The following is a 26301-nucleotide window of genomic DNA, read 5'->3' as shown; positions in this document are numbered from 1 at the left end:
ATGTTTGCATAAATTTTTTGAATAAGATGAGTGGTCAAACTTGATGTCAAAAAGTTAAATGAAATATAATTTGGAATGGGCGAGTATATCATTGTAGTTAATTTTAAAAAGTGTGACTGCGTGTAGCAGGACACTAGCTAGGAAAATTGATATGCCGTTATTATTAGAGAAAACTATCTCGACGCATGTTGTCAATGATAGAAGACGATGTACACGTTCCTGAAAACCCAATAAGATTTATCAAAGGTAAAGACAAGTTTTTAAAGAAAAAAAATTAAAACTGCTGATACACGAGGAAAGTGATTTTAGGAGCATTTGCAGGCCTTTCCCTTGTGCTTTCGGCACACTAAAAAACACACCCCAGATTCTGATAGTGAGGGGGGCTGGAGGAGTGAATGCAAACCACTAACCAGAAATAAAGGAAAACCCATCCAGAATAACCTCATTAGTTCCACTCTTTGCATTTATCCCGTACCCATTAGCAGTGTCCAAAACATGCATGGCCACACAAAACATGCCACGAACAGTTGAAGTAAAATGGATTAAACTAGTAAACGACCACCAGCTAGGGATCGATCCACCCATGCAAATGGTGAGAGCGAGGACCCAGCAAGTGTCCAGCACCTGTTGCTTCTTGCACCTCATGAGTCAGTCACCCAACCAATGAAAAACGTGCTCAGGCACGGTCACGAAAAAAAATCACCCAACCAAGTACGCATCCGAAAGGTTCTTGGTTGGTTTGCTTATAACCTGATGAGTGGTTGGCTGTAAGAAGAGCACACCGGAGCAAGAGCAAGTGTTGTTTTGTGAGCCAAGAGTCTGTGCCTGGTCAGTTAGGGGAAGTCCTCGTTATGAGATGACCATCAAACCCGATGCCCAGATGGTTCCTATCGAACAAAATGTGTCTGTCATGTGTCTCTTGGTTGTGTGTCATCCGCTCGACCAAGCAAGCATGTCTGCTGGTCCGTTTGTTCCAACCTACTATGTATACTACTTTCTCAAACTGTAAATATATGACAATTTGGGATTTGTTGTTGATCAACTTTTTAGCTTTAGCCATCAATATATCAAATTTGATATAAACTTTTTTTTGCAGAAAGTTTGATATAAACTGACAAGTGAGAACATCAGATTGGTATCAAAAAAATATTTTTTATGGTATTTAATTCTTTATATTTTAATATGATATTTTTTTGAAATCACTAGTTACAGTGAAGACTATGACGGGTGTCGAAGTGACCCTATGTCGGCAATAAGAGAAAGTGAGAAAGTAAGCTGTGTAGGAAATAAAACGCTTTGTGTTCGATGTGTTTCCTTGCTTCACCACTAACCATTATGAGGAATGTGAGTACTCTATCCTGTCTGTGATGAGTGAATTGTCAACCGTGCGGTGTGATCGTGCGCTTGGTCTTTTGATTGCAGGCACACGGGCGTCGAGTGTCGACGGGGAGCTGCCGTGGAGGTGCTGTGGCCGATGGACCGTGCGGTGGACGGCGGTGAAGGGCAGCCGGGACCGGAGCTCGGACCGGGCGGCAGCTGTGGCGTCCACTCCTGGATCGAGAGCGTAAGCGGCGACGAAAGGCGGGTTTCTTAGTTTGCGCCACAAAACCAAGGAGGCGGACGGCGGTTGAAGACGCCAAGTCGTGGAGGCACGGGCATCGGTCTCGGGACTGACGGAGGCGACGGGCGTCGACGGCGTCTAGGGCCTCGCTGTGGGCGAGGAGGTGACGGGCGTCGGGCAGCATCTAGGGCCATCAGAAGGCCGAGGCGGGAACGGCGTCTAGGGTCACGGGGTGGAGGCGGGAATCTTCCCGCGCGTGGAGTTTTGGCGGTTTTCTCAAAACTGGCCACCTACCCGGGTTTCGCGGACCCTTCAAAACCGCGGACCGGAACTTCGTCGACGTGGCGGCATCGCAGCAAAGACTTCGAGTCGAAGAAAGAAGCTCCGCCGTCGATCGAGGCTGTACAGCGGGCTGCTGCAGACCCAACCGGTCTGGCCGCAGCAGCCGGGTATAAAAGCCCCCCTTCTCCAGGTGGAGGGTTTCGAGTCTCTTGAGTCCTTTTTGGTTTTTCCTTCCCCCTTCCCCCTGCTCAGGTTAGGGCCAAGGTCTCCAACGCAAAGAGAGTTTATATTATAGCTATTCTCTTCAATCTAGTGGGTGGATGATGGGCGGATGGCTCTAGCTGATGTATAGGTGAATTCCTCTGAGATTAATGGATGAAATTTGTTTGAGATTCACTTGTGTGTGCTGAGCATCTCGTCCTCCCCTTCTCTCTTGCGTTTTGGGTTCAATTCTCCTCTTTTGGTGTGTTTCTTGTTTGGAGGAGAACAATCCTTGATTTCGTGGTTAGATGAACTCTTTGAAATGATTCCCATGCATATAGCATAGTGCCAAACCCCCTGGAATCATGAGTTCTTACGAATTGACGATTTTGTGTTCTTGAGAAAACCCCAATCCTCTTTGATCTTTCCTCGATTTCTCTTGTCCCGTGAATCTTTTGGGTGAGATCTTTTGGGGATATGTTCATGGGGTAGTTATGAAGCTTTCCTCCAAGTTTGGTTGGATTTGGACTTCATTTGCTCGAGATTCGTGTTTTGAAGGTTTGTTTGCGGGTTTTCTGGACGACACCGGTCAGACCGGTGGGCGAGACCGGTCAGTCTGGTTTTGAACTGCCCGACCGGTCAGACCGGTCCAGTGCACCGGTCAGACCGGTCTGTGTGTGCTGCGCTGCGGTTTGAGAAGTTTTTCTCGCCTTTGCTTCCGCGCTGCGACCTGGGTCTTTTGCTTCGAGATAGCTTGTCCATAGCTATTCTCGCTGACCTAGGTTCGAGGGCTTGCGGTGATTTTGAGACATAGGCCGACGTTTCAAATTTTAAAGAAATTTTGATCGCCTCCCATTCACCCCCTCCCCTCTTGTCGCCAGTTTCGGTCCCTCACATTACTCTCTCCCTCTCCGTTCCTGATAAATAGTAGGTCGTTTTGGCAAATTTATATGCATAGCTTTTACTTTACGCCTAGATATATATAATTTCTAGACATATAGCAAAAATTATGTATCTAAATTTGCCAAAACAACCTACAATTTGAAATAGAGAGAGTACTAGCTAATTGCCCTTTTCAGTCTCACTATGATTCGGAGTACTAGTGTTAGCTGTATATCTAGTCCTACAATTAAAATGTGGCATTAAGTTATTCTTACTAGTAGGCCAGTCTTAATAAACAGTATCATGATAGTGCAATTAGCTGATGCGGTCTTGTGCTCCATAATAGTGGAGCCAGGACACATTATTACTAGATTTCATGCCAAAACTTTAATATATCGTGCCAAAGCTGTATGTATCTTCAAAATCAATTAATGCGCCTCCCTTGTCTCTACTACTCAATTCTTCCCACATTAACAAAAAAAATGTTCTATGGCCGTGGAACACACTGCAGTCTGCAGACGCGCGCGCAAGGTAGATGTAGCTACACCATGCATTTTTTTTAAAGAAAAGTGTGTGTGTGTGTGTGTGTGTGTTATGTAATAAGCATGTCCCGTCCCTTTTCCTGGTTTTAACGGGCATCCTGAGGTTGACGTCCCCGACCCAGAGCGCCGGGCCTCTCAGCAGCCAGCCGCCCAGCCCGAGCCTTGTGTGCTGGTGGTGCCCCTCTCTGCGGGTCCCCTGGCGCAGCCCCCATGCTCCACACTTTTAAATACAGCCAGAGCCATCCTTCTCCCCGCACGCAGGCACACGAGTGAGCTCAAACCAAAACCGCGACCCCCCTGATCCGCGTCTCCCCTCGTCGTCTTCCTCCGCCCGCCCGCTCGCACTCCGGAACACCCCCCCCCCCCCCCCCCCGAGCGAGGACGACGGAGCGCGAGCTGCCGCCGCCCGCAGCAGTGCCGGGCACCATGGTGAGTTCCCCAGCCGGGCCCCTCGATCGACATGCCCCGTCCGGGCATTTCTTTCTTTGCTCGATCTTCCTTGTTGCTGACTTCTGGTGGCGCGCAGGAGGACGGCGGCGCGGAGCGGTGGGAGGGGTACGTGGACTGGCGGAACCGGCCGGCGATCAGGGGCCGGCACGGCGGCATGCTCGCGGCGTCCTTCGTGCTCGGTAAGCTACCACCCCGCCGCCCCCCGATTCCAGATTCTTCCTTCTGCCTAGAGCTCCGCTGTCGCCGATCGCGGCCGGGCCCCGGATCGCCATCGACCTCCTGGTTCTTTTGTGGAGAGAGAGGGGGAAAAAGAAAAAGGCAGCGGCGCCAACCGCCAGGCGAGGCCCGCGCGGCGGGTCGAATAGGATGCCGGCCCTCCGTGCACGGACCGGACCCTCCTCCTCCTCTGCACGCTCTGGCCTCGCTCTGGTCTCTGAAGAAGCAGGTGCCCTGCAAGCTGCAACCTTGAAAGCCACGGCTTCCATCGCCTCCGCTTTGGTCCTCCTCCCTTTTCCCCGATCGCCCGCCCGTCCGGGCTCGGCTGCTCTGCTTTTGGACAAGTGGGCGCTCGAGGAGATCCTTTCTTTCTTCCTCACCACCTCGCGCTCTCCCGCTGGTGCCCGTTGGGCTCCATTCGTGCCCCTCCTTTCGCGCCCTTTCACACACAGTTCCCGCTGCTCGCGGCCGCAACTTGCCGCCCCGGAATTCGGCGCCTTTACCCGCCCAATTGCGCCACGAACCCGAGGAAAAGCAGAGCCCCCAACTCCAACTTGCATCCGGAGGACCCGTGCCTGCAATTGGTGGATTCCTCAAGGTTTTTCTTCCTTTTCCTGGGGGGGGTGGGTTCCATGAGCAGAGCAGCTGGGAGCTCGCGTCCATGGTCGATCTTGATCCGTCCGTCTTCTTCAGCGCAACTGGCTCAACAAACTGATCGCGAGATATATGAGCCCCTCCTGTGCTGCTTTCCTGCTGCGATCTGGAAGCCTCTGCCTGCCTGCGGACAAGTTTGGTTGCATCTGCGAGGGGGAAACCTGTTTGTTTTGTGATCCTGTCGGTCATCATCGTCAGGAATTCAGGATCGTGTGTCGCCTGACTGCCTGAGATAGAGAGGGAGGGGCCTCTGTTTTTAGTTCTCTGACGAGAGTGGCTTGGTTGGATGCAGGGTTTACATGGCCGTGTTTGGTTTTTTACACGCACGTTTTTCGAGAAGAGAATCTCGTATGTATGGAGTACTAAATGAAGTCTATTTGCAAAACTTTTTCATGGATGGGTGTAACTTTTCGAGACAAATCTAATGACGGTAATTAATTGCTGATTGCTACAGTGATGCTACAGTAACCATCCTCTAACCATGCAGTCGAAGGCCTCATTAGATTCGTCTCGCGATTTACACGGGGGGTTATGGAGGTGGTTTTGTAATTAGACTTCATTTGATACTCTAAATTAGCGGTCAAACGTGCTACAATAATTCCACGAAATCTAACCAAACAAGGCCATTTTCATTGATAAGCACTTTATCAGTCACCACCGGTAACGATAATTGATTGATAATTGCTGATAAATTGCCAATACCAGCTGATAAGGACGTCCGAATTCAAAAAACAATTATCGATTATTTATCAGTGATTATCGACAAAAACCGACGATAAATCAGTGATGTGTGCTGATAAACATGTTTTTCGGAGGAAAATAAGAAAACTAGATATTAATATTTTGCACTTTGGGTCCATACAAATATGAGTACATTAATTAAGCGGATACATGATACTCCATGCAAAGTTTCCTACATATCCATACAAATTAATAAAATGAGAGTCCATACAAATATGAGTACATTAATTAAGCGGATACATGATACTCCATACAAAGTTTCCTACATATCCATACAAATTCATGAAGTCTGAACACATTGAAATTTTCATTCTTCATCCTCTGCCTCATGGTGTTCATCATATTGTTCCTACATTTATTAGATGGAGTGAATACGAGAGGTGAACAAAAGATTGAATAAACACACTTAAACAGATACACACCTGCAATCCATACGCACTTGGTAACTAAAAGGTAAGATGAATAGGTTGTTGCGGTGGCGGTGGCGGTGGCGGTGGCAACCTTCCCCTATACGGTGGGGGGAGTTGCAGATGCGGTGCGTACTGAGGTGGATAGCTGAAAACTGAACTGGCATTGCTCGAGCTATCATATTCGTGTGGCCCTAGCTATGGATATGAATAGGTGGGTTCCGGTGGATAGGTGAAGGCTGAACTACAAGAGTTGCTATCATCCACTTGGAAATTTCATCGTGTTCCAAATTTCCAATTGGGTTTGCTTAGTACATACCGTCGGCCATGTCCATGGTGGTGCACGCTGAAACTTTTTAGCTGACCTGAATCGTGCATGGTTGCAGTGGTGGAGGTGCTGGAGAACCTGGCGTTCCTGGCGAACGCGAGCAACCTGGTGAGGTACCTGATGGGGTTCATGCACTACTCGCCGTTGCAGTCGGCGACGACGGTGACCAACTTCATGGGCACGGCGTTCCTGCTCGCGCTCCTCGGCGGCTTCCTCTCCGACGCCTTCTTCACCACCTACACCATCTACATCGTCAGCGCCTTCATCGAGTTCATGGTACGCCACTGCTATACAAAATACTGTAGTTACAAGCACGCACTCACTGCCACTGCCTTTTGCAAGTTCTTCCTCCGGCGTCTATCTATTCTGACATCATCACGCGACCAAAATATATAAATATACAAGTGCTAGTTGGCAGCAGATCGATGCTTCCGGATATAGGCAGCAAATAAATAATAAAACTTGTATCGATCTCCATGGTTGTCCCCGCCGTATCTCCATGGCCGTGTTTGGTTCACATCATGAAATTTTTTTCAAAAAAGACCAATGCATATATGAAGTACTAAACGAAATTTATTTGTGAAATTTTTTTACGGATAAGTATAACTTTTCGAGACGAATCTAATGAGCCAAGTTCTATCACGATTAGCTACAGTGATGCTACAGTAACCACATCTATTCATTCCCTAGTCGTACGGTCAAAGGCCCCATTGGCTACAGTAAGACTACAACACTATAGTTGTGGATCTGGTTTCGTAATTAGATTTTATTTAATACTCCTAATTAGTGGTCAAAATACCGAAAAGTTTTCATGAAAAAATTTTACCCAAACACGGCCATGCAGCCCAGCTGTGCAGCCGTGCACGTCAGCGCTTGACTTCTCTTTCTCTAGGCACGTAGTAGCCCTCAAGATCTGTTTTTTGCTGACGGGATGGCCGCTGGTTCATGTTAGAATATCATGGCAGCTAGCTGTCTGTCATGCGGCATCCATCGTCAAGCTAAGCTAAGAGGTGTTAATTTGGATCCAAGTGCCAGTACCCCCGGCCCAGAGTGCTAAATTTTAGCACTCCTATCCAAGTTAAGAGGAGTGGGCTAAATTTTAGTTAAGACTTAAAAATTTTAGTAATGATATAAGCGTTTTAGCCTTCCAAATAGAACCTGATAAGCCGTCCAAACAGCCGAGGTGATCGATGATGAGGCGACACGTGGCGCCCGGCTCAGTATTTACACCCCCAGCTCTGTGATGAGAGGCCAATGCAAGAGTCACTGTCCCCACTGATCTCAAGGGTGATCAGCCGAGAACGTAGCGTCTTGCGTGCTCCACGTGATCGAGTGCCCGCACAGCCGCACTCACACACTCATCAGCTAACAATCGAGCTAGCTAGTCGTGAGGTCCTTCCATTTCCGTCTCCCGCATGCAGTGGGGAGATAATAAAGCCGGCCAAAGCTCATGCGCAATTCCCTGCGGCTCGGGTTAAACGAAAGGAACAGCGAGCAGATTTGGCCGGGCTAATGACTGTTTGGTAGCCATCACTTTATTCGCCAACAAGACGATATGGCCCGGATTTTGGCCCGTACCCTGGGTCAAAGGGAAGTTAATCGCACCGTGTTCGTACATTGCGCTGTCACGTACATTGCGTATAGGGTATGCCGTGCGTATAGGGGCCGGCCTTGTTCATGACACTACTACAGAATAGATTTTTATTCCAGGCCATTTGTTCCGGGATAAAATGTGGCTTTTGTCCCGGATCCAACGGCTAGCCGGGCCAACGTGGGGGACAGGGGCTTTTTGTCCCGGGTGGAGCCACCAACCCGGACAAAAGGCCCCCCTTTTTGTCCCGGTTGGTGGCTCCACCCGGGACAAAAGGCCAAACCCTTTTTATTCCGGGTGGTAACACCAATCCGGACTAAAGGGTGACCCTTTTGTCCCGGTTGGTGTTACCAACCCGGACAAAAGACCCCTCCATGTGATAGTTTAAAAGGAAGTTATTCTATACTGAGTCACGTGTACTACTTAGATGAGTTGGCAAGGAAACCATGCGCTAGGCAAGAGATCTTGGGATCAAATCCCGTGGTGTGAAATTTTTTTTTAACTTAGGCATCTTTTGTCCCGGTTCTGCCACCCGGTCCCGAAAGCCTTGTCCCGGTTCCAAAATCGGGACAAAAGCCAGTTTGGAACCTGGACAAAAGGCTGAATCTGTAGTAGTGGGAGTCGATCAGTGGCCGCTCCTGTCGGTTTTAGAAAAGAACCGGCGGCGCAACAATACCCATGTGAAACCCGTTGTGCCTAGGCGGATCCATCGGGGTACCCTCCTGTGAATATGAGGAATATCCCCGAAAACCGTAGTTTTTTTTTCACTTTTGTGCTGAAAACATCCCTCAAAACCATTGTACGTATGAGGAACATACGGTGGTATCCGTTGGATGTAGGGATGAAAACATCCGTTGGATGTAGGAATGCAAGTGGGTATCCATTAGTGTTTTTGAGTTTCTCAATTTTAATTCATTCTCTCTCCCAAACTAATTATGTAGCATGTCATTTTAGTTTATTTTATCAAATTTTGAGCTGACCCAATAACCCAAAAGAGGTGGGACTTGCATCCCTAGTTGGATGAGTAGGATGGATATTGAGGTGTAGCGCGGGCAAAGTGACACGTGTATGCGGATCACGTGGGTGCCTCTCGCTCCTAACAAGTCGAGCGTAATCGCCGTGCTTGTGCAGGAGGGAAAAAAAAGTTAACAAATCAGCCATTTGCATCAGCAACCGTAAGGTGTAGGGCAGTTTCAGTGGTTGATCGAGGGCGATGGGTTGTTAAACCTAGGTGTTAATTAGCCTGTTACCTACCACACGAAAGGCAATGCAGAGTCCGCATAGGCAGGCACCGCTTTCGGCGGGTGCCGTCGGCGACCGTACGTGCCCATTCCTCCCTCCCTGGGCAACTCGACCGGTGCCGCCGCCCGCGGCTGCCTTGCGCCCTTGTCCCTGTTCCCCGCATGCCGTCGGCGAGGCCAATCCTGGGGCGGGGGCCGGCGGCCGGCGGCCGGGGGAATCACACCGCCCCGGCAAGCACGCACGCGTGCGCGGCTGGTACACTTACGGCTGGTTTGGGCTGGAGCTTTTGCAGCCGGACTGCTGATTCCAGCTGTGTGCACTGTAGCATCAACACGACAACCAGCCGGACTGCAGCAGTCCCGGGCCGCCTGGCAACATCTCCCTGCCAAGACCACGACGATCGACGGCGGGTCGAGGAGAGGGTCAGCGACAGGGACGCCTGGTAACGTGTGACAAACCGTGTGTGACTGGTGGCGGAACCGGACGTTCTGGAGCGCCGTTGTGTTTCTGGCGTGGTCCGTACCGAACCACCCCCTTATCTGGTGGCCAGACACGTAAAACTTTGAAACACTCTTGCGATCCGGGCGCTTTACGTCGGACGCCATGATTGATCCGGACGCCCGGCCGGTTCCGTCCGCGTACGGCGGCGGCGGCGCTGCTAGTCGAGCCCGCCACGTCGCGACGCGCCGAACGCAGGCCTCGTCTCGTTGCTGGACCGGGGACGGACCGGGGGGTATTGTTTGTGTTTGTTCGCGGCCGGCCGCGGGCCCCGCGTATCTCCAGCTTCGTCGGGAAGCTTCGGGGCCCCGCCCCGCCGGGGACGCGCACGGTCACTTTCGCTTTCGCTTTCGTTTTGGGTGATGATCGAATCGATGACGCCGTCTTCCTTCTCGCCGGGGAAACTACCGGGGTGTTCATCACACCCGTTTGGGCACGGCAGGATACAGCAATCCAGGTCCGGCTCAACTGCAGCTTACACAGAACTACCACGAGAGTACTGTACTACTGTACTACACTACTAGTGGCCCTAAAGGATTCGGTCGGCGTGATGGGCTGGCTGATTAGGGCATTAGGCCAACTAGCTACTTGGCTAGTTGTAGTAGTTGCCATGATGTGAGAACATGTGACCGCGCACGGCAACGAGTAGCTTTTTGCTTTGGCAAAATAGCCAAAATCATCCATGAATTATCAAGCTCGGCTCAATTTCGTCTCTCAACTATTAAAAGGGTCAATTTAGTCCCTGAACTATACAAATGAGTCTATTTTCGTCCTTATGCTGAGTTGGCACGCCACGGTGGACTGCCTCGTCAGCGACGAGTCAGCTTAGGGTTGCATCTCGTAGTGAAATATCCATTTTACCCATGAACATCTCTCTTAGTGAAACATCCATTTTATCCCTAGACATCTCGTAGTGAATTATAACCATGGGTCCATAAAGTAGTTGTTCATTCAAACTGACAGACCATGCCAATGTTTAATACAAATTATACATGTGCCATGAACTGGACTTCAAACTACATGATACTCATTTGTACATGGGTAAAATGGATATTTCACTACAAGATGCAACTCTAAGTTGACTCGTCGCTGACGAGGCAGTCCACCATGGTGTGCCAACTGAGCATAAAGATGATAACGAACCTATTTGTATAGTTCAAGGACTAAATTGGACTTTTTGATAGTTGAGGGACGAAATTGAGCCGAGCTCAATAGTTCAGAGATGATTTTGGCTATTTTGACTTTTGCTTTCGTCCCGTATGCACCTCCTCTATCTCTGACACCGATCACCCTCTGACCGCACTCTCCCAGCCTACCGTCGCCTGCCACGCAATGCAAAACAACTCGAGGTTAGTCAGCGCTGACAAAATTAGCGCGCTAAAGCGCGGTCAAATCGCCCCGACATCTCCACGATTTTCTGCCCGGACCCACACACGGCTGCTGGTCAAAGGGCTAACCGCAAGGGATGGGACGGCCGGTCTCCTCCCCAGCTTTGGCGCCAGGATCACGGGCGCAAAGCGGCGCCGCGCACGGGCAGGGAGCCGGCGCGAGTACCTTGGCCCGCCGCCGCCACTTGCGCCCGTGTGCTTGCTTGCCTGCATTTCCGGTCGCCGTCGCCTGATATTTGCCCAATCATTCGACACGATGGACAGACGTCTCGTCATCACTTGGCACGGTTGATATGATCTTCTTCTCTTTCAAAAAAAAAAAGTGAAACGAAATCAACTTTGCAAAAGAACTCGCACCAAATCATTTTTTTTCGTTGCAAAGAAGAACAAGAAAAAGAAATCGTCATGTCACATTAACTAGACAATGCATGTCAAATTTGGGCCACGGCCCAAACAAAGCGGGCCACACATTGTTTGATTTGTTTGATTAAGGAAAAAAACATGCTAATTATGTATCTGCAAATGTTTGATGGCGCGCAGGGGCTGGTGATCCTGACGGTCCAGGCGCGGACGCCGCACCTGATGCCGCCGCCGTGCGCCGCCGCCGCCAAGGCGCCGTGCACGCCCGTGTCGGGGGCCCGGAAGGCGATGCTGTTCGCGGGGCTGTACCTGACGGCGCTGGGCGTGGGCGGGATCAAGGGCTCCCTGCCCTCCCACGGCGCCGAGCAGTTCGACGAGCACGCGCCGCGGGGCCGCAAGGCCCGCTCCACCTTCTTCAACTACTTCGTCTTCTGCCTCTCCTGCGGCGCGCTCGTCGCCGTCACCCTCGCCGTCTGGGTCGAGGACAACAGGGGCTGGCAGTGGGGCTTCGGCATCTCCACCATCGCCATCCTGCTCTCCGTCCCGGTCTTCGCCGCCGGCTCCGGCCTCTACCGGAACAAGGTGCCCACGGGGAGCCCGCTCACCACCATCGCCAGGGTCCTCGCCGCCGCCGCCCTCGCGCACCGCTGCCGCGGCGGCGCGCAGAGCGCCAGCAACGGCGCCGTCATCGACCGCGCGCCCAGCCCCACGGGGAGCACCGACATGAAGGACTATTGCAAGCCCGGCGACATGATGGGGATCGCCGCCGCCGCCGCGGCGGCCACCGAGCCGGCCGAGCCGTCGCGGGAGCTCGCGTTCCTCAACCGCGCCGTGCGGTGCCACGACGAGGACCAGCAGCCGCAGCAGAACGGGCGGCGCCTCCTCGCGTGCAAGGTGCAGGAGGTGGAGGACGTCAAGATCGTGCTCATGGTGCTGCCCATCTTCTTCTCCACCATCATGCTCAACTGCTGCCTGGCGCAGCTGTCCACCTTCTCCGTCGAGCAGGCGGCCACCATGGACACGCGCGTCGGCGGGCTCACCGTGCCGCCCGCCTCGCTCCCCGTGTTCCCGGTCACCTTCATCATCCTCCTCGCGCCCGTCTACGACCACGCCATCGTCCCCTTCGCGCGCCGCGTCACGGGCACCGAGATGGGCATCAGCCACCTCCAGCGCATCGGCACCGGGCTCGTCCTCTCCATCGTCGCCATGGCGGTGGCCGCCGCCGTCGAGGTGAAGCGCAAGAACGTGGCCGCCGACGCCGGCATGCTCGACTCGCCCAAGCCGCTGCCCATCAGCTTCTTCTGGATCGCGTTTCAGTACCTATTCCTTGGGTCCGCCGACCTGTTCACGCTGGCGGGGCTCCTCGAGTTCTTCTTCAGCGAGGCGCCGTCGCGGATGCGCTCGCTCGCGACGTCGCTGTCGTGGGCGTCGCTGGCGCTGGGCTACTACCTCAGCTCCGTGCTCGTGTCCATCGTGAACAGCGCGACGGGGCGCGGCGGCCACCGGCCGTGGCTGCAGGGTGCCAGCCTGAACCACTACCACCTCGAGCGGTTCTACTGGGTCATGTGCGTGCTCAGCACCCTCAACTACCTCTTCTTCCTGTTCTGGGCGATCAGGTACAAGTACAGAAACGCAGGGGTCATAAAAGGGTAATGCCATAGCCGATCGGCATTGCCGGCCGTTGATCGCCGCGGTAGTGAGGACTGCTGGGTGTAACTGTTTATATTGGTGGCAAGCAGAGAGTAAAAAAAAAGGGTACTAGGTTAACTTCTGCAGGATGTGGGGATTATATTGGTGGTGGTTTATCAGGCTGTCATGAATTTGGTTGATTGGTTCAACAAGTGATGAATCAAGAGGTGGCTCAGTTAATCCAATGTCCATTTGTTTGAATCGATCAGGCATGCCATTTACAAATGTCAAAGCAAATTGATTACGTTTTCATCTAAGCAAAACCCCTAAGGGGGATTCAGAGATACAATCGAACCAATAATCAAAGAAACTTGGAACATTAGTTCTTATGTTTTTTATTTTCAGTTTTGGGAAAGAACCTTATTCTCACAATCACAATAAGTTACTGAACCAGGGAATGTCTCTGCAAGTTTAACTGATAAATAAGCCATCACGACACAGTGACATTGTAATAATACTAGAACATTTGGCGCGCGTTGCGCGCCCTATCATGGCAATAGTAGAAATTTGTTGAAATATTTCATATTTGATTCAATTTTTTTCAGATTGAGCTTATACATAGATAAGCCAAAGTTGTGACACTGGAATGTGAGATGTTCTAATGCAGTTATCATTTTTTTCAAAGCAGAAACAATTTTTTTTATTTTCTCAAAATATAAACAATCTCCTTGTGCCTTTTTTTTGAAAATGTTCTTTTAGATATTTCGACATGTGTTATGGTCCGAATATAAAGCAAAGATTAGCCACACCATATCTTAAATAACATTCATAATTTTTCTAAATAAAACGGGCATATACATTCCATTACTTGTTAAATTACATAGTTAACCAGTGCAAAAATATCAACTTTTAATCACAATCTTTTCCTAACAATGCAACCCAAGCTAAAGCAGGGATACTGTCGGCAATACCTATCATCCTCTCTAGAGATCTTATACACCTCTCTATGTTGCTTTTCTAAATGTTCACTGAAAAGTGAAGTGAAAACAAATGAGATCTCTAGAGATACATTGGTAATCCACTTTTTTGGATCTTCAGTGCACTGAACACCACACATACATCCCAAAGAAAAAGAACAGAGGCGGCAATTGAGCTAAGTGAGATGAACATATTTGAATCTGCAATTCTGCATACAGTTAAATTTCCATGCAAGTGGTGTTCAATTTTTTGGCAAACTGTAGCTCAAACATTCTCCAGAACAGAAACGACAATTGAGCTCAGTAACGCTACTGTTGTTTTCTTTCATTATTTGCAACTGAAGAATATACATACCCTGATAAAAATCAATCATGTGAGACAGTGAGGGTTATATATCTAACCATGGCCGAAATAAGCAAATCAAGGCACCAACATATTGACTCAGGTAAACTTAGTAGAAAAACAAAGATGGGATGAAACCACACATCTTCGATTGTAGGACTTGCAAGCGATTGGCCCTGAAATCAAAGCGATATTTGAGGCTTCACATGAAACACATTGCAGAACTTTTGTAGACTGACAATTTCCACTGCATTCTAGTTTTGCTAAGTTCAATATAACTTTATGTTACAAATGCTCATAAAATATTTCATTGCTTGCAAAACACTACAAATGATTTAAAATGCATGCTTGCCAAAAAAAGAATAAATACCATGAAACATGAGTAAATACTGTCAGTAGAGAGCAAGGGCATAAACGCTTGAAAGGTAAGCAATCTATCACAACTGTATGCCATCATCTTGTCTCTTAATGCAAGTTTTAATATCTGCAAACATATAAATCAGTTGGGTTAATCCAGCTCTAATGTATCATTATACAACTAATAATTCCAAAGGTTCTCAAGGGGAAAAAATCCATCCGGATGTTAGGCTTCTTACCAACAAATCGAATCAATTCCAAGTGCTTGTAACCCTTGCCAATCTGAGAAGGATTCCCACTCACATCGATCAACAATTTCATGGCTAGCTGGCAACCATCTCCCAGGCTCTTTGCAACCAAAGCTCATTCAGTATGTATCCATTCATCCATATCCCTAGCATGAATAGACGATGGTTTTAGTTATTGATTAAAGCAGGTGGCAAGGAATGAAAGCATAATGTCGATTTCAGGATGGCTGTTAGGTTCTTACAGGATCTAAGGAGAGTCACTGCAGTTTCACTCAAACTCGTCGTCGCTCGCAGAGCCTGCTAGTTCCACATGCTACGCCGCCGCTCTTACGTGAGCCGCCCACTTTACTCCGGATCTGGCGACATTGGCCTATTTCATTAAAAACATGTTCCCTTGTTTATGCAGAAAACTCACAAAGTGAATGGAAAGTTCTTAAGACCGGGGACTAAACCACACATTAGGTAAAGAAGATTGAGATCTATAGGCGCTTCTAAAACTAAAAGAATAGACCATGTTGCACATCAATCTGATTATAGTGGGGATTTTGACGAGCAGTTAAAAAATATGCACTAACACATATGGCTCCTAAGATGTTAGCTCTCTACATGTGGCTCTGAAAGCTAGAGCTATGGAAAAAGAGGGAAAGTTGAATACAAAAATATTAATCATTACATAATTTACTTTGCTTGGTATTTGTAAGAATCATTACACCATGATTTAGGCATTTAGGAAACCAGTGAAAAAAACAGACCATTACACCATGTTTAATGAAAAAGTATGTGGCTATTTCATGGTAAAGCTGAGCATTTAACTTTAGTTAGAACTGCCATGAGTGTAGATTAAGCTTTACCTTTGCTAAAAATGGTGTCATCTTTGTCATGTGGTGTCCCTGGTGATAGGCGTGCCTTGAGTATGTGTGGCTGGAGCATCGAGCTGCTCTATAACCTCCTCTGGTAGGAGATAAAGATAGCTTAGCACCTTTCTTTGGAGTGATCTGTAGATTATATAAGAATTTCAAAGAAAGATATATAAATTTTGCTCAGGCTTGATTGTAAGAACCTGTGGGCTGTTCATAAGGGTTTGGCTGGCCAGCAACACTAAAGCTCTAGTGTTGGTAGAAAAAATCGGTCATTTAAAGAAACTGTGCTTTTCCCCAAATTTCCAGCAACAAAGCCCATTAGCTATTGGCTGGGTAGTCATTTACAATGATAAAAATATGCTAGTTATTAGTTCAGACCATGTGCCATCACAAAATGCCTTTTTCCTCTCCTTTCATGACACTATGCAATCCTCCCACTCGGAGTACCAGACATACAATGCCTAGAAATCACAATCAATATCAATCATAGACCAGAACAAGAACACCAATGACTGTTGCAGTAGGATTTGTAAAAACACAGTAGTGCAAGTGGTCAGCTGCTAGCAAACACTCCAAGCCAAACAACATGGAATTATCAAATAAGCACATTTATGCACCAGAACAATCCCTAATCCAAAAAAGTAAGAAAAAGATACCCCCTCTACTATGACACATCTACCTGAATAAGTAGAGGAAAATTAAAGGATGCACCTATACATACAGGTAGAGAAGCTCACACCACCTGAATAAGCAGAGCAACTCCCTTAGAGAAAGGTAAAGGAAAGGGCTTGATTCAGGGAAAGATCGAAGTAAGAAGGCAGGAACCCACCTGGAAAAGCTTTAATCTTGTTGCTCTGATTCACACTCCTCACTGCAGGCATAAGGAAAAATAAAACCGGGAGTCAAAATGATGTAGTTGACAAGGTCAAATATAGCATGCCTCTAATCAGAAAAGCATAGGAATTTCATCAGGAAAGAAAGGAGGATAGAAAATACAGGTACCTGTCTGTATCTACGCCCCTTCTTGATCTCACATCATGTCTCACGGACACCATCGCGGATGCAGCAGCTCCACCAGCACAGCAAAATTTTGGAGATCAGGCAAAAGAAAAGCAGACACAGAGCTCAAAAATGGAAGCAAAGGGTAAGAGCTCACTGATCTGTAGGGTAAGGTTTGGAACGGAGAACAATTTGAGGGACCAGCCGAGAGAGAAACCACAGACCTAGGGTTTGGAACGGGAATGGGAGTGAGGAGCAGATAGACAAGGGAGGAAGGGGCACTTATCTTGGTGCCGGTTGCAAGCGTAGGCGAAGGGAAGAGGACTTGCGTGCTCCCTATCCCGACGGATGACACGGCCCAATCCATAGTGTTCCGACGAGGCGACGAGACATCGGCATGGAGAGGAGGTGCGGAGCATGCGCGCACGGCGATTACCCGCGCATCTACCTCGCCGCCAAGGGCTGGCGTGACGCCGAGGTCTGTGGCCGCCGCCTCTGGGACCTCGGGGAGGCTGCCAACGTGCGCACCAGCCGGATCTGGAATTGCGTTGCGGCCTCAGGTTGAGGACGGCGAGATCTGGTCCGCCCCGCGCGCCAGCTCCCCAACTGCAGCAGCCTCTCCCTCCCTCTCCTGCTACCTCACGCCAGAGCTGGAGCTGCGCATCGCTCCCCCGCGCCAGAGTGCCGGTAGCCACCTCCGCACGTGCGCTGGCGGGCGAGACCTGGCCCTGCCACCGCGGCCCCCGCGGCACTGCTGGAGCTGCGCAGGAGCTTGCCACCAGGATCGGCCGTCTCCTGGCCCATCGTCACCTCAACCCGCAACAAGGGGAGGGGAGGTGGCGGCAGGGAGGGAGAGATGGAGGCGGGGAGGATGAGGGTTATGGTTCGGGCTGGGAGGAGGGGGTTGCCGGGTTGGCCGGTTGGGTGGTGGGAGGGGGTGTTTGGAAAACTGCCTCGGGGTGGTTTCTGTAAAAAATACAGAACCATCGATTTTTCTCTTCTTCATGTGGAAATAAAGTTTAGAATGAGGGTCTATCTGTAAAATATGTGCACATTGTTACTACGCGGGTTGAGCATATTGGACTGGGTTGGGATTTTAATAAAAGAGGAGGGCTTTTTTGCCAAACATCCAGAGCCGCGGTTGAACGCCACGTGTCCACTTTTTTGGCATGGAACGCGGGCGTGCGAGCAAACAGGAGCAGGTTTTAATCAACCTGATGTAAGAAATTTTAAGCTACCTTTGAAGTGAGAAATGGCCACATTCAGGCTATGTAGTTGCTCTAACAAACAGGGTGTTACCAAATGTCCAAATCTCAAGTACATTCTAAGTGCAGAAGAGCTACTTAATGCAGTCACATCAATTCTCTTTTGAAGTGAGAAGATGTAAACCCATTCTAACTAGAAAAGAGCTACTTTAATGCAGTCGCATCTATTCTCTTTTGAAGTGAGAAGATCATAAACTACACAAACTATGTCATTCTTCCACCAAAAAGGTGATGAACAAGGCATACATAGGATCTCACATGTATCTGAAGTCCATCAGACCTCTTCTTACCACTGGTCAAATGATAGCACTTGAAGGTCTCAGGCAACCACAAATGGTGACAGACGATGCGAGCAATATCTTTTCATAGCAATAGGTGAGCATGTTCTTTTCATAACAAAGGGCCTAACAAACGTCTCCATGAAGAAAAAGAGACATTACCGATGCCATCTGGCCCAATCCAACATACCAGATCAAGGATTTCACCTGGAGCTCAAACTAGCGAAGTGTGAGGGAACGGTAACACCTCAGCAAATGTCAATCAGGGTAAACGATGCCCACAGCAAATTAGGCGCCAAAATAAGACAAAGCAAGCAAACTAGGCAAAGGCCATCATGCTCTACTATTATGTGAACAGCAGAAACAACAGTCCTTTTACTCAACCGTGTAGTGCTGCAAATGCTTCTTTGATTGTGATGACTTCAGCATAAACATCGTGCATTGTTGGTCGATCCTTTGGTATCTCCATAGAGCACGAAAGACCAAGTTTAACAAGATGCACAATGCAGCTCTTCACGCCATCTGTAGCATTATTTTCATGGTCCAAATTGTTGGGCACATCACCATCTTCAGAACTTGGAACGATGAAAGGATCTAGAACTTCAGTAAGCTTTTGAGGAAATGCTTGTTCCACGAATTTGTGAAGGTTCAGACCATCAGTGAACATCTCATCTGTTGGACGCTTCCCTGTGAGCATTTCTAAGATGATAATTCCGTAGCTGTAGACGTCGCCTTCCGTTGAGAGTTTGCTCCCAAAGCCATACTCTGTTAAAATTTTGTATAATTGATCAAATAATTTAATCTCTTAATACTGTGAAAACCATATGAGAATCTTGTTAAATACTGGAAAGTAAAACATGAATATAGACAAGAACTGTCATAATATTAAAAAATTCTAGTCTTTTAACAAAAAATTCTCACCTGGCGCAATATATCCTATTGATCCTCTTGGTCCCAGTAAGCTTGTAGAACTTTGATGGAATGAATGACTGAAGTTGTGAAGAAACTTAGCTAACCCGAAGTCAGCAAGACGTGCACCCATGACATCATCAAGAAGGACATTGCTGGGCTTTAAATCACAATGGGCCACAGCAGGCATGCAATGGTTGTGTAGATAATCCAAAGCAGAAGCTATATCCACTGCTATCGTTATTCTGGAGCCCAAACTCAATGGGCTTTTCAATCCGTACTTGCTTAGCTTAGTAGGATGGAGCCAGCTCTCTAGGCTACCATTAGGCATATATTCAAGAATAAGAGCTTTGAACTGCTGTCCTGATGCATCAAATGTTGAGCATGCAGTAATAACCCTTACAAGATTGCGGTGTCGAGTGTTCCTCAATGCCTCACACTCCGCAAGGAAGCTCTTTGGTGCGCCAAGTTGGTCAAGTTTGAAAACCTTGACGGCAACTGTATGTTCTTCAAACTCAAATCGAGCTCTGTAAACTAATCCAGATTTACCTGAACCAACCAAGTTGGATGAGGAGAAACCATTTGTTGCTTTGACTATATCAGCATATGACAACTTTTTCAATTCCTTGAAGGATGGTTGAGCTTCTCGTTTGACTTTCTTCTTCTTTAATAGGATGACAGCTAAGCATGATAACAGGAGCAAAGAAAGAGCACTCAATCCTAGAAACTTCAGAATTTTGGCAGTATGTTTTTTTCTGGAGGCCTTTGAATCACAAAGTGGCAGTTTTAGCAACGGACTGCTCCCACATAACTTCTTGTTCCCCTGAATGTACACTGTGCTTTTACTCTGAAAAATCCCACCAGTGGGTACTGGACCTTCGAGGTTGTTGAAGGACAAATTGAGAATGTTCAAGGAGCTGAAGGACTCAAACCATTCAGGTATTGCTCCAGATAGATTATTTCGAGACAGATCTTGCTCAATAATGCCTCTCATGTCAGCGAAAGAATTTGGGATTTTCCCTTCAAGAAGGTTCCCTTCCATGTGGAGGGACTCCAAGTGGACACACTGGCCTAGAGTGGAGGGAATTTGTCCAGATAACTGGTTATTGGAGATATTGAGGAGACCAAGATTGGTCAAGCCACCAATCTCAAGTGGTATTGGACCAGAGAGTTGGTTGTGGGACAAATCCATGCCCATAGAAAGGGAGGAAAGAGTTAAAAGCTTCTTTGGTATGCGACCATCAAGGCTGTTCCATGAGAGGTTCAACATTTCTAAATTTTTGCAGTATCCTAAAGCTTCTGGGATTGGGCCACTGAAATCATTTTCCTGTAGATAGAGCTCATTCAATTGACTTAGGTTACCAATTGAGACTGGAATTTGCCCGGAAAGTTTGTTCTGTGGCAAGCTTAGTAAAACTAACCTTGAAAGATTTCCAAGTGTATCCGGGAGGCTTCCGATGAATTGATTTTTCCCCAGGTAAAGAACCGTAACATTTGTGAGGTGTCCTATCTCGGGTGGTATCGTCCCTGATATATTATTTCCTGCCAACAGCAAAACCTTTAAGCTGTTCGGAAGACCACCGATGGAACTTGGCAACGTTCCTTGGATTTTGTTTTCTGATAATGATAATTTGACCAACCTCGTGCAATTGGCAAGTGAGGAAAGGAAAGACCAATCCCCGGCTTCAAGCTGATTCATGCCTAGATTTAGTTCCTGCAGGTTAGGAAGAGAACCCAAAGAAGGAACAATTCCATGGAATGAATTGTACCGTAGATCCTTGACCATAAGGTTGGTTGCATTCGCTAGCGAAGCAGGGATTTGACCATGGAATTGGTTCTCTAGAAAGATCATTTTTTTTTATGCTTGGAAGGGTGAAGCCAATGTTATTTGGAATTTCCCCCTCAAGGTTATTTGCGCCTATGCCAAGGTATGTGAGGGTTGACATATTGTAAAGGGAGGTTGGGACAGTTCCTGACAAATAGTTGTAAGTCAGGTCCAGTGCTTGCAGGTTTGGAATGTTACCTATACTCATGGGGATGCTACCTTCAAGATTGTTGTATGCAAGCAAGAGCCTGATAAGGGAAGAAAGATTCCCTAATGAAGAAGGTATGGCACCTGAAAGATAATTTGATGTCAGAATGAGATGCTCCAAGGGAGAGTCAGTGTGCGAGAGAGCAGGTACCGACCCCACAAATTTGTTCATCGCAAGGGATATTATTTTGAGTGATCTGCTATTTAGCAGAGCATATGGAATCTCTCCATCAAGATGGTTGTTTGTTAAGTCCAGTACTTGAAGCGATGAACTATTAGCTAGGCAAGATGGGATTGGTCCGGTGAGGCTATTATTCGTCAGAACAACAGCTGTAAGTGAAGATTTGCATCCAAGTGAAAGGGGAACTTCTCCCGTCAGACTATTTCCAGCAAGATGCAAAACTGAAAGGTTCTGGAGCATCCCGAGGCCTTCAGGGATACCTCCATTGAGGCTGTTATGTTGCAAGACGAGCTCCTGAAGATTTAAGCATTGGCTCAGGTTTGGAGGAATCACTCCTTGCAGGGAATTTCCACCAAGATCGATGATCTGGAGGAGAGAACAGGAGGACAGTGTGTCCGGAATCGAACCACTGACATGGTTGGAACTGAGGTTAAGGTACTGCAGCCTATTTAGTTGGCCAAGCTCACGAGGGATTGGACCACTAAGCTGGTTATTTGGGAAGTGGATTCTTGCGAGGTAAGTGAGGTTGGCAATACAAGCAGGTATTTGGCCATTGAGCTCAAACGACCCGAGGTCCAGCGCAAAAACGCGAGATGGGCGCGTCTTGCTGCATCTAACACCAGCCCAACTGCAAAACTGAAGAGAATCATTCTTCCACGAGGCTAGCTGCCCGGCAGTGTCAGAGAGATGAGCCTTGAGGCAAAGGAGGGTCTGGAGATCACTATTGGGTGTTGTTCTAGTATCAAGTGATGAGGCAAGGACCAGGAAGTTCAAGAGAAAGGACAGGAGTAGGACAGTGGCCAGGAGCACTGACGACCTCAGTGTTCCTAGAGGAGCCATATCTTAGAGCAAGCCAGATCGTCAGGACCTCTTCATTTCTTTCTGGGAGTGGTAGATGTGTGGACGAGACATTGAGTTGTGATTTCTCATGGTTGCGCATATGTTCATATATAGATGGTCTGAAGCTATATTAAAAGAGGAAAAACAGGGACGGGATAAGTACAAAGTGTGAACAAATCAAGAAGACAAGAACCGGATGACACAAGAGCTGTTGTGGACTTTGACTGGTGACCGCCATTATTGCCTCATGCCGGCCGTAAGATTTTTTTAAGATCATTCAGGCACGCGGACATGGTATTTTACTTTGACTGTCCTTTGCTGCAAACGGGCATTAGTATATCATTGGAGATGACAACACAGACTTGACCCCGTGTAAACTGTGCAAGAGATGGCGAGCTGACCGCCCGGATGCAGCTTCCTCGGCACATCCCAATTAAAAGCCAAGTCCAATCTTTTGATCGAAATGTCCACTAGAGCGGAGCTTGTCCATATAAATGTTGTGGAGCTCTGCCATTTGGGCACGCCCATTCTGCCATGCCAAGGGCTCGCTTTGGTTGCTAACTTCTGCTCTCTCTCCGTCTCGCGGAACGGCAAGAATGTCATCAAACACACGCTTTTGCCTAATTCGGCTCCTGACTGTCGTCCTCAGCATATTGTTGGTTATTGTCAGCAGAAGCGTTGCTGCAAGAAGCTTAGGCCCACGGCCATCTTGTGCTAGTAAGTACTCCCTCCATTTCAAATTGTAAGTTATTCCAACTTTATTGGATAGTCAAATAATTAATTTTTATGTTTAACCAAATTAGAAAAGATTGCAAAGATTTATAACATCAAATAGATACACTATGAAAGTATATTTAATGAAGAATCTATTGATACTTATTTGGAATCATAAATGTTAGTATTTTATTGTATAACTTTGGTCAAACTTAGAATATTTTAACTCTCAAGAAGTTGGAATGACTTACAATTTGGAACGGAGGGAGTACTGAATACTATCCTAATCTTGCATTACCTTGAGGGAACAAACGCATAATTTATTTTAAGTTTTTTTTTGCGAAAAGTATATCATGGAACACATTAGGAAAATGCAAGCACCAAGCCCCCTGTGGGTGGCAGGTTCCCCTACAAAGATCTAACCAATCAAGCTATCTTGGTTTGCATTTTCCTTTGGGATCTTTTGCGGGGAGTTTGTATTTTTTTTCTTTTAAAAATGATACTGCAAAATTCCCTAACCTTTTACTCTTATTTTCTACCTCGCCTGTAACACTATATGAGATTTCACAAAAAAAATATCTCCAGGTAAAATGAAAAATTGATTTAAACGAGAAACATGTTTCTACTACTTCAAACATGTCAATAATTTTCTTACAGTTAACTATATTGTAGGAATATCTTGGTTTCTCTCTTATGATCTTTCCTTTTTATCTGTGGCGTGATCTTGACCTTCATTGCACATTGCAGATCCGAACAACCGTTGTCCAGGATCATGCAGTCCGTTCTCAAATTCTTGTCATTAGCACTTTGAGAGCCCAGGAGCTCATCCTGATCTACAAAATGCATAGAATTTGAGAAGATTATCTGGTTTCATATATATATGTGCTCATCGTAGTTCTACATGTTTGAACGTAGACTTAAATAAATAAAGTAGGCTATGGTTTCTTGTAACAGGACTTCACTATGTAAGAAAAGTAATTGGAGACGCGGACTAACAAGGATAGGAGACGCGGTTTTTTTTTTATCTCCAAATTTACTTCTCTGATGTGATGTGAAGTCACAGGAGAAGCAGATGAGCCGCATCTCCTATAAAGGATAAGATACGAGACGCATGTGAACCACATCTCCTCATTGAGTTAACAAGTGTCTCTCATACATTCTATTGGAGACGTGGTTATCCGCATCTCCTATGTTGTTTACAGAATGTCTCCATGAATGTAAACAGAGATGTGGGATGCTACCACGCGCGCCTTCGACAGTCCTTATTAGAGACACTGCTTGTTAACCCGTGTTTCCTATAAGTCAAGTTATCGGAGACACGTTATGTAGCGTCTCCTAACTTTGCCGTTCACCATCTCCTGTAAGCTACATAGGAAATGCGGTTCATCCATCCACATCTCCTATATGGTTTAGTATGGAGACGTCGTTCAGAAAATCCGCATCTCCTTCGTGTGTTGCATGGGAGACACTATTTTAGAACACACGTCTCCTTTGCATGTTCTCATAGGAGACGCTATGTCCTACCACTCCACGTCTCCTACGGCTGGTGCATTTGTTTCTCATAGATTTTGCACACACACATCACATACAAATTCACAGCTCAGTAGAGATATTCAGCACAAACATTACAGGCAATAGAACCTATTTTGCAGACACACATACAAAGAAAAGCCCCACCTTTGGCCTGCAGAGCACCTACCGTGAGGGGATCACAAGATTGCACACGATTGAACCGCATAAGCTTCAAAGAGTAGTGGCGGAGCCATAAAAGCCAGCAGAATGGTGCTGAGCTCGACCATGCTTGGTGGTTACCTGCTGGCCAGTGGGCTTCAAAATTAACTCAAGATGATCATCAATTCTCTGCACACCCACAAAGGAATTAAATAAAGAGCACATACACAAAAGGGATGCATTGTCCAGCATCATAGAGGGCTGTAGCAGAAAGCTCACCTTCTTGGAAACACTGGAAGGCCGGGAGATGGCGGAGGAGGACGGACGACCGGGATGCCAGCGGTGGTGCGCGTGCAGTTGAACCGGTGGCGCGGGTCGGGGATGACGGCATGCGCGTAGAAGGTGAGGAGCGATCGAGGTGCGGGCGTGCGGTGTGGGTGGACGGTGTGCCCGCCGGCGGCCGGCCGGCCGCATGCAGTGCCCACAAGGACACCGGTGAGGGCGGTGTAAGTGTATGCTGCTGTCCGACCGGTCGGCGAGCAGCGGCATACGTGTGGGGCGACAACAGCGGACATGGAGGATTGGTGAAGGAGAAAGTGGTCAGCTGTCCGAAAGTAACCATCCGCTAATTATGAATTAATGTATCTCATTAGATTCGTCTCACAATTTAGCACCAGGATTCTGTAGTTAGTTTTATAATTAACTTTTATTTAATACTTCTAAATACTAAGATTCTCTTTGATTTGACATGGACTAAAGTTTAGCCCCTGGAACCAAACAACCCTTGAATAATATTCCTACTCCCTCCGTCCTGTAATGTAATATATTCTGAAATTTTTAGGACAAATTATGAATGTGTAGAAAAAACTCTTCTACCAATGATTATTAAGCTTTGAGAATGTACTAATTAAATTAGCATGTCTTTTCCCATGCACCTCCCCCACATATACCTCCCCCTTCATAGTTGCATCCACATCTTTCTATTGAGAAAGATCTAAAAAAATGCACAATTAAGATGTTGGGTCCATTCTCAATCTAGAATGCCTTATATTTGATGACAAATTTTGAATTCTAAAATGTCTTATATTCGAGGACGGAGGGAGTAGATAAATATTGGCTAGGGCAGTTCTAATGAGCTGAGTAGGATATTTCTATAGAATTAAAAAAGCTGCCACGTAAGCAATTTGATAACATGACAAAGTATTTAACGAAGAAAGAGGAAAACCGTTTCCTCTGTGAGAAAAAGGTGTCTACACGTGCTACGATGCACAAAGAAACCGTCGCTTCTGCGTTGGGGGCGGGCACCGGTTTCCATTGTCCGTTGGAGCGGAGCCCACGCGCCTGCCGTGTCGCCACCGCTCGCCGCGCCGTCCCGGACAGCTGCCGTGCTGCTAGCACACGAGTTCGCTGCCGTCGAGACCACCGGCTTGCTCAGCGGGCGAGCATGCTAATAATAAACGAAAAATTCAGAGATAGAGTAAATGTAGCCTTTTTGTCCTATGAATGAAGTCTGAATCATAGCAATACTAATCATAGTAAATGTAAGTCAAGGCGAAAATTCAGAGATAGAGTATTTTACGGCGTCCAAATTAATAAACAAAAAAGAAATCTAAAGTACTCGATGAACTTATGGTGTCAAAATAAACGGAAAAAAG

At 47.4% G+C, this 26301-nt stretch overlaps 3 protein-coding genes and 1 long non-coding RNA gene across 5 annotated transcripts; 2 read left to right on the top strand and 2 right to left on the bottom strand.

Moving 5' to 3' along the window:
• Window positions 1-3820: 3820 nt before the first annotated feature.
• On the top strand, window positions 3821-13237 carry LOC120703762 (protein NRT1/ PTR FAMILY 4.6-like). 2 transcript variants are annotated; one of them, XM_039987932.1, is made up of 5 exons: window positions 3843-3897; window positions 3995-4097; window positions 4215-4363; window positions 6323-6540; window positions 11524-13237. In XM_039987932.1, exons 3-5 carry the CDS (start codon window positions 4285-4287, stop codon window positions 12994-12996), a joined length of 1770 nt encoding a protein of 589 aa, XP_039843866.1. In that variant the 5' UTR covers window positions 3843-3897; window positions 3995-4097; window positions 4215-4284; the 3' UTR covers window positions 12997-13237. The 2 variants fall into 2 exon arrangements, with proteins under 2 accessions (XP_039843865.1, XP_039843866.1); XM_039987931.1 differs by lacking the exon at window positions 4215-4363 and having other exon boundaries at window positions 3821-3897.
• A 4739-nt stretch (window positions 13238-17976) lies between these two features.
• On the bottom strand, window positions 17977-20752 carry LOC120703760 (probable LRR receptor-like serine/threonine-protein kinase At3g47570). The gene is made up of 3 exons (XM_039987929.1): window positions 20630-20752; window positions 19221-20535; window positions 17977-19064 (listed from the first exon to the last, which is right to left on the bottom strand). Exons 2-3 carry the CDS (start codon window positions 20476-20478, stop codon window positions 18679-18681), a joined length of 1644 nt encoding a protein of 547 aa, XP_039843863.1. The 5' UTR covers window positions 20479-20535; window positions 20630-20752; the 3' UTR covers window positions 17977-18678.
• Window positions 20753-21115: 363 nt separating this feature from the next.
• Window positions 21116-22335, bottom strand: LOC120703761 (LRR receptor-like serine/threonine-protein kinase GSO1). The gene is made up of 2 exons (XM_039987930.1): window positions 21396-22335; window positions 21116-21324 (listed from the first exon to the last, which is right to left on the bottom strand). The coding sequence occupies exons 1-2, from the start codon at window positions 22259-22261 to the stop codon at window positions 21255-21257; spliced, it is 936 nt and encodes a 311-aa protein (XP_039843864.1). The 5' UTR covers window positions 22262-22335; the 3' UTR covers window positions 21116-21254.
• Window positions 22336-22681: 346 nt separating this feature from the next.
• On the top strand, window positions 22682-24215 carry LOC120705196. Its single transcript, XR_005687835.1, has 2 exons — window positions 22682-22978; window positions 23723-24215. It is a non-coding gene; the product is annotated as an uncharacterized LOC120705196 (long non-coding RNA).
• Window positions 24216-26301: the final 2086 nt, after the last annotated feature.

The sequence above is a fragment of the Panicum virgatum genome, chromosome 4K (genome assembly GCF_016808335.1).
Source record: "Panicum virgatum strain AP13 chromosome 4K, P.virgatum_v5, whole genome shotgun sequence".
NCBI classification, from domain to species: domain Eukaryota; kingdom Viridiplantae; phylum Streptophyta; class Magnoliopsida; order Poales; family Poaceae; genus Panicum; species Panicum virgatum.
Note: the sequence above shows the minus strand (reverse complement) of the source record. Positions and strands in the feature narration are given on the sequence as shown.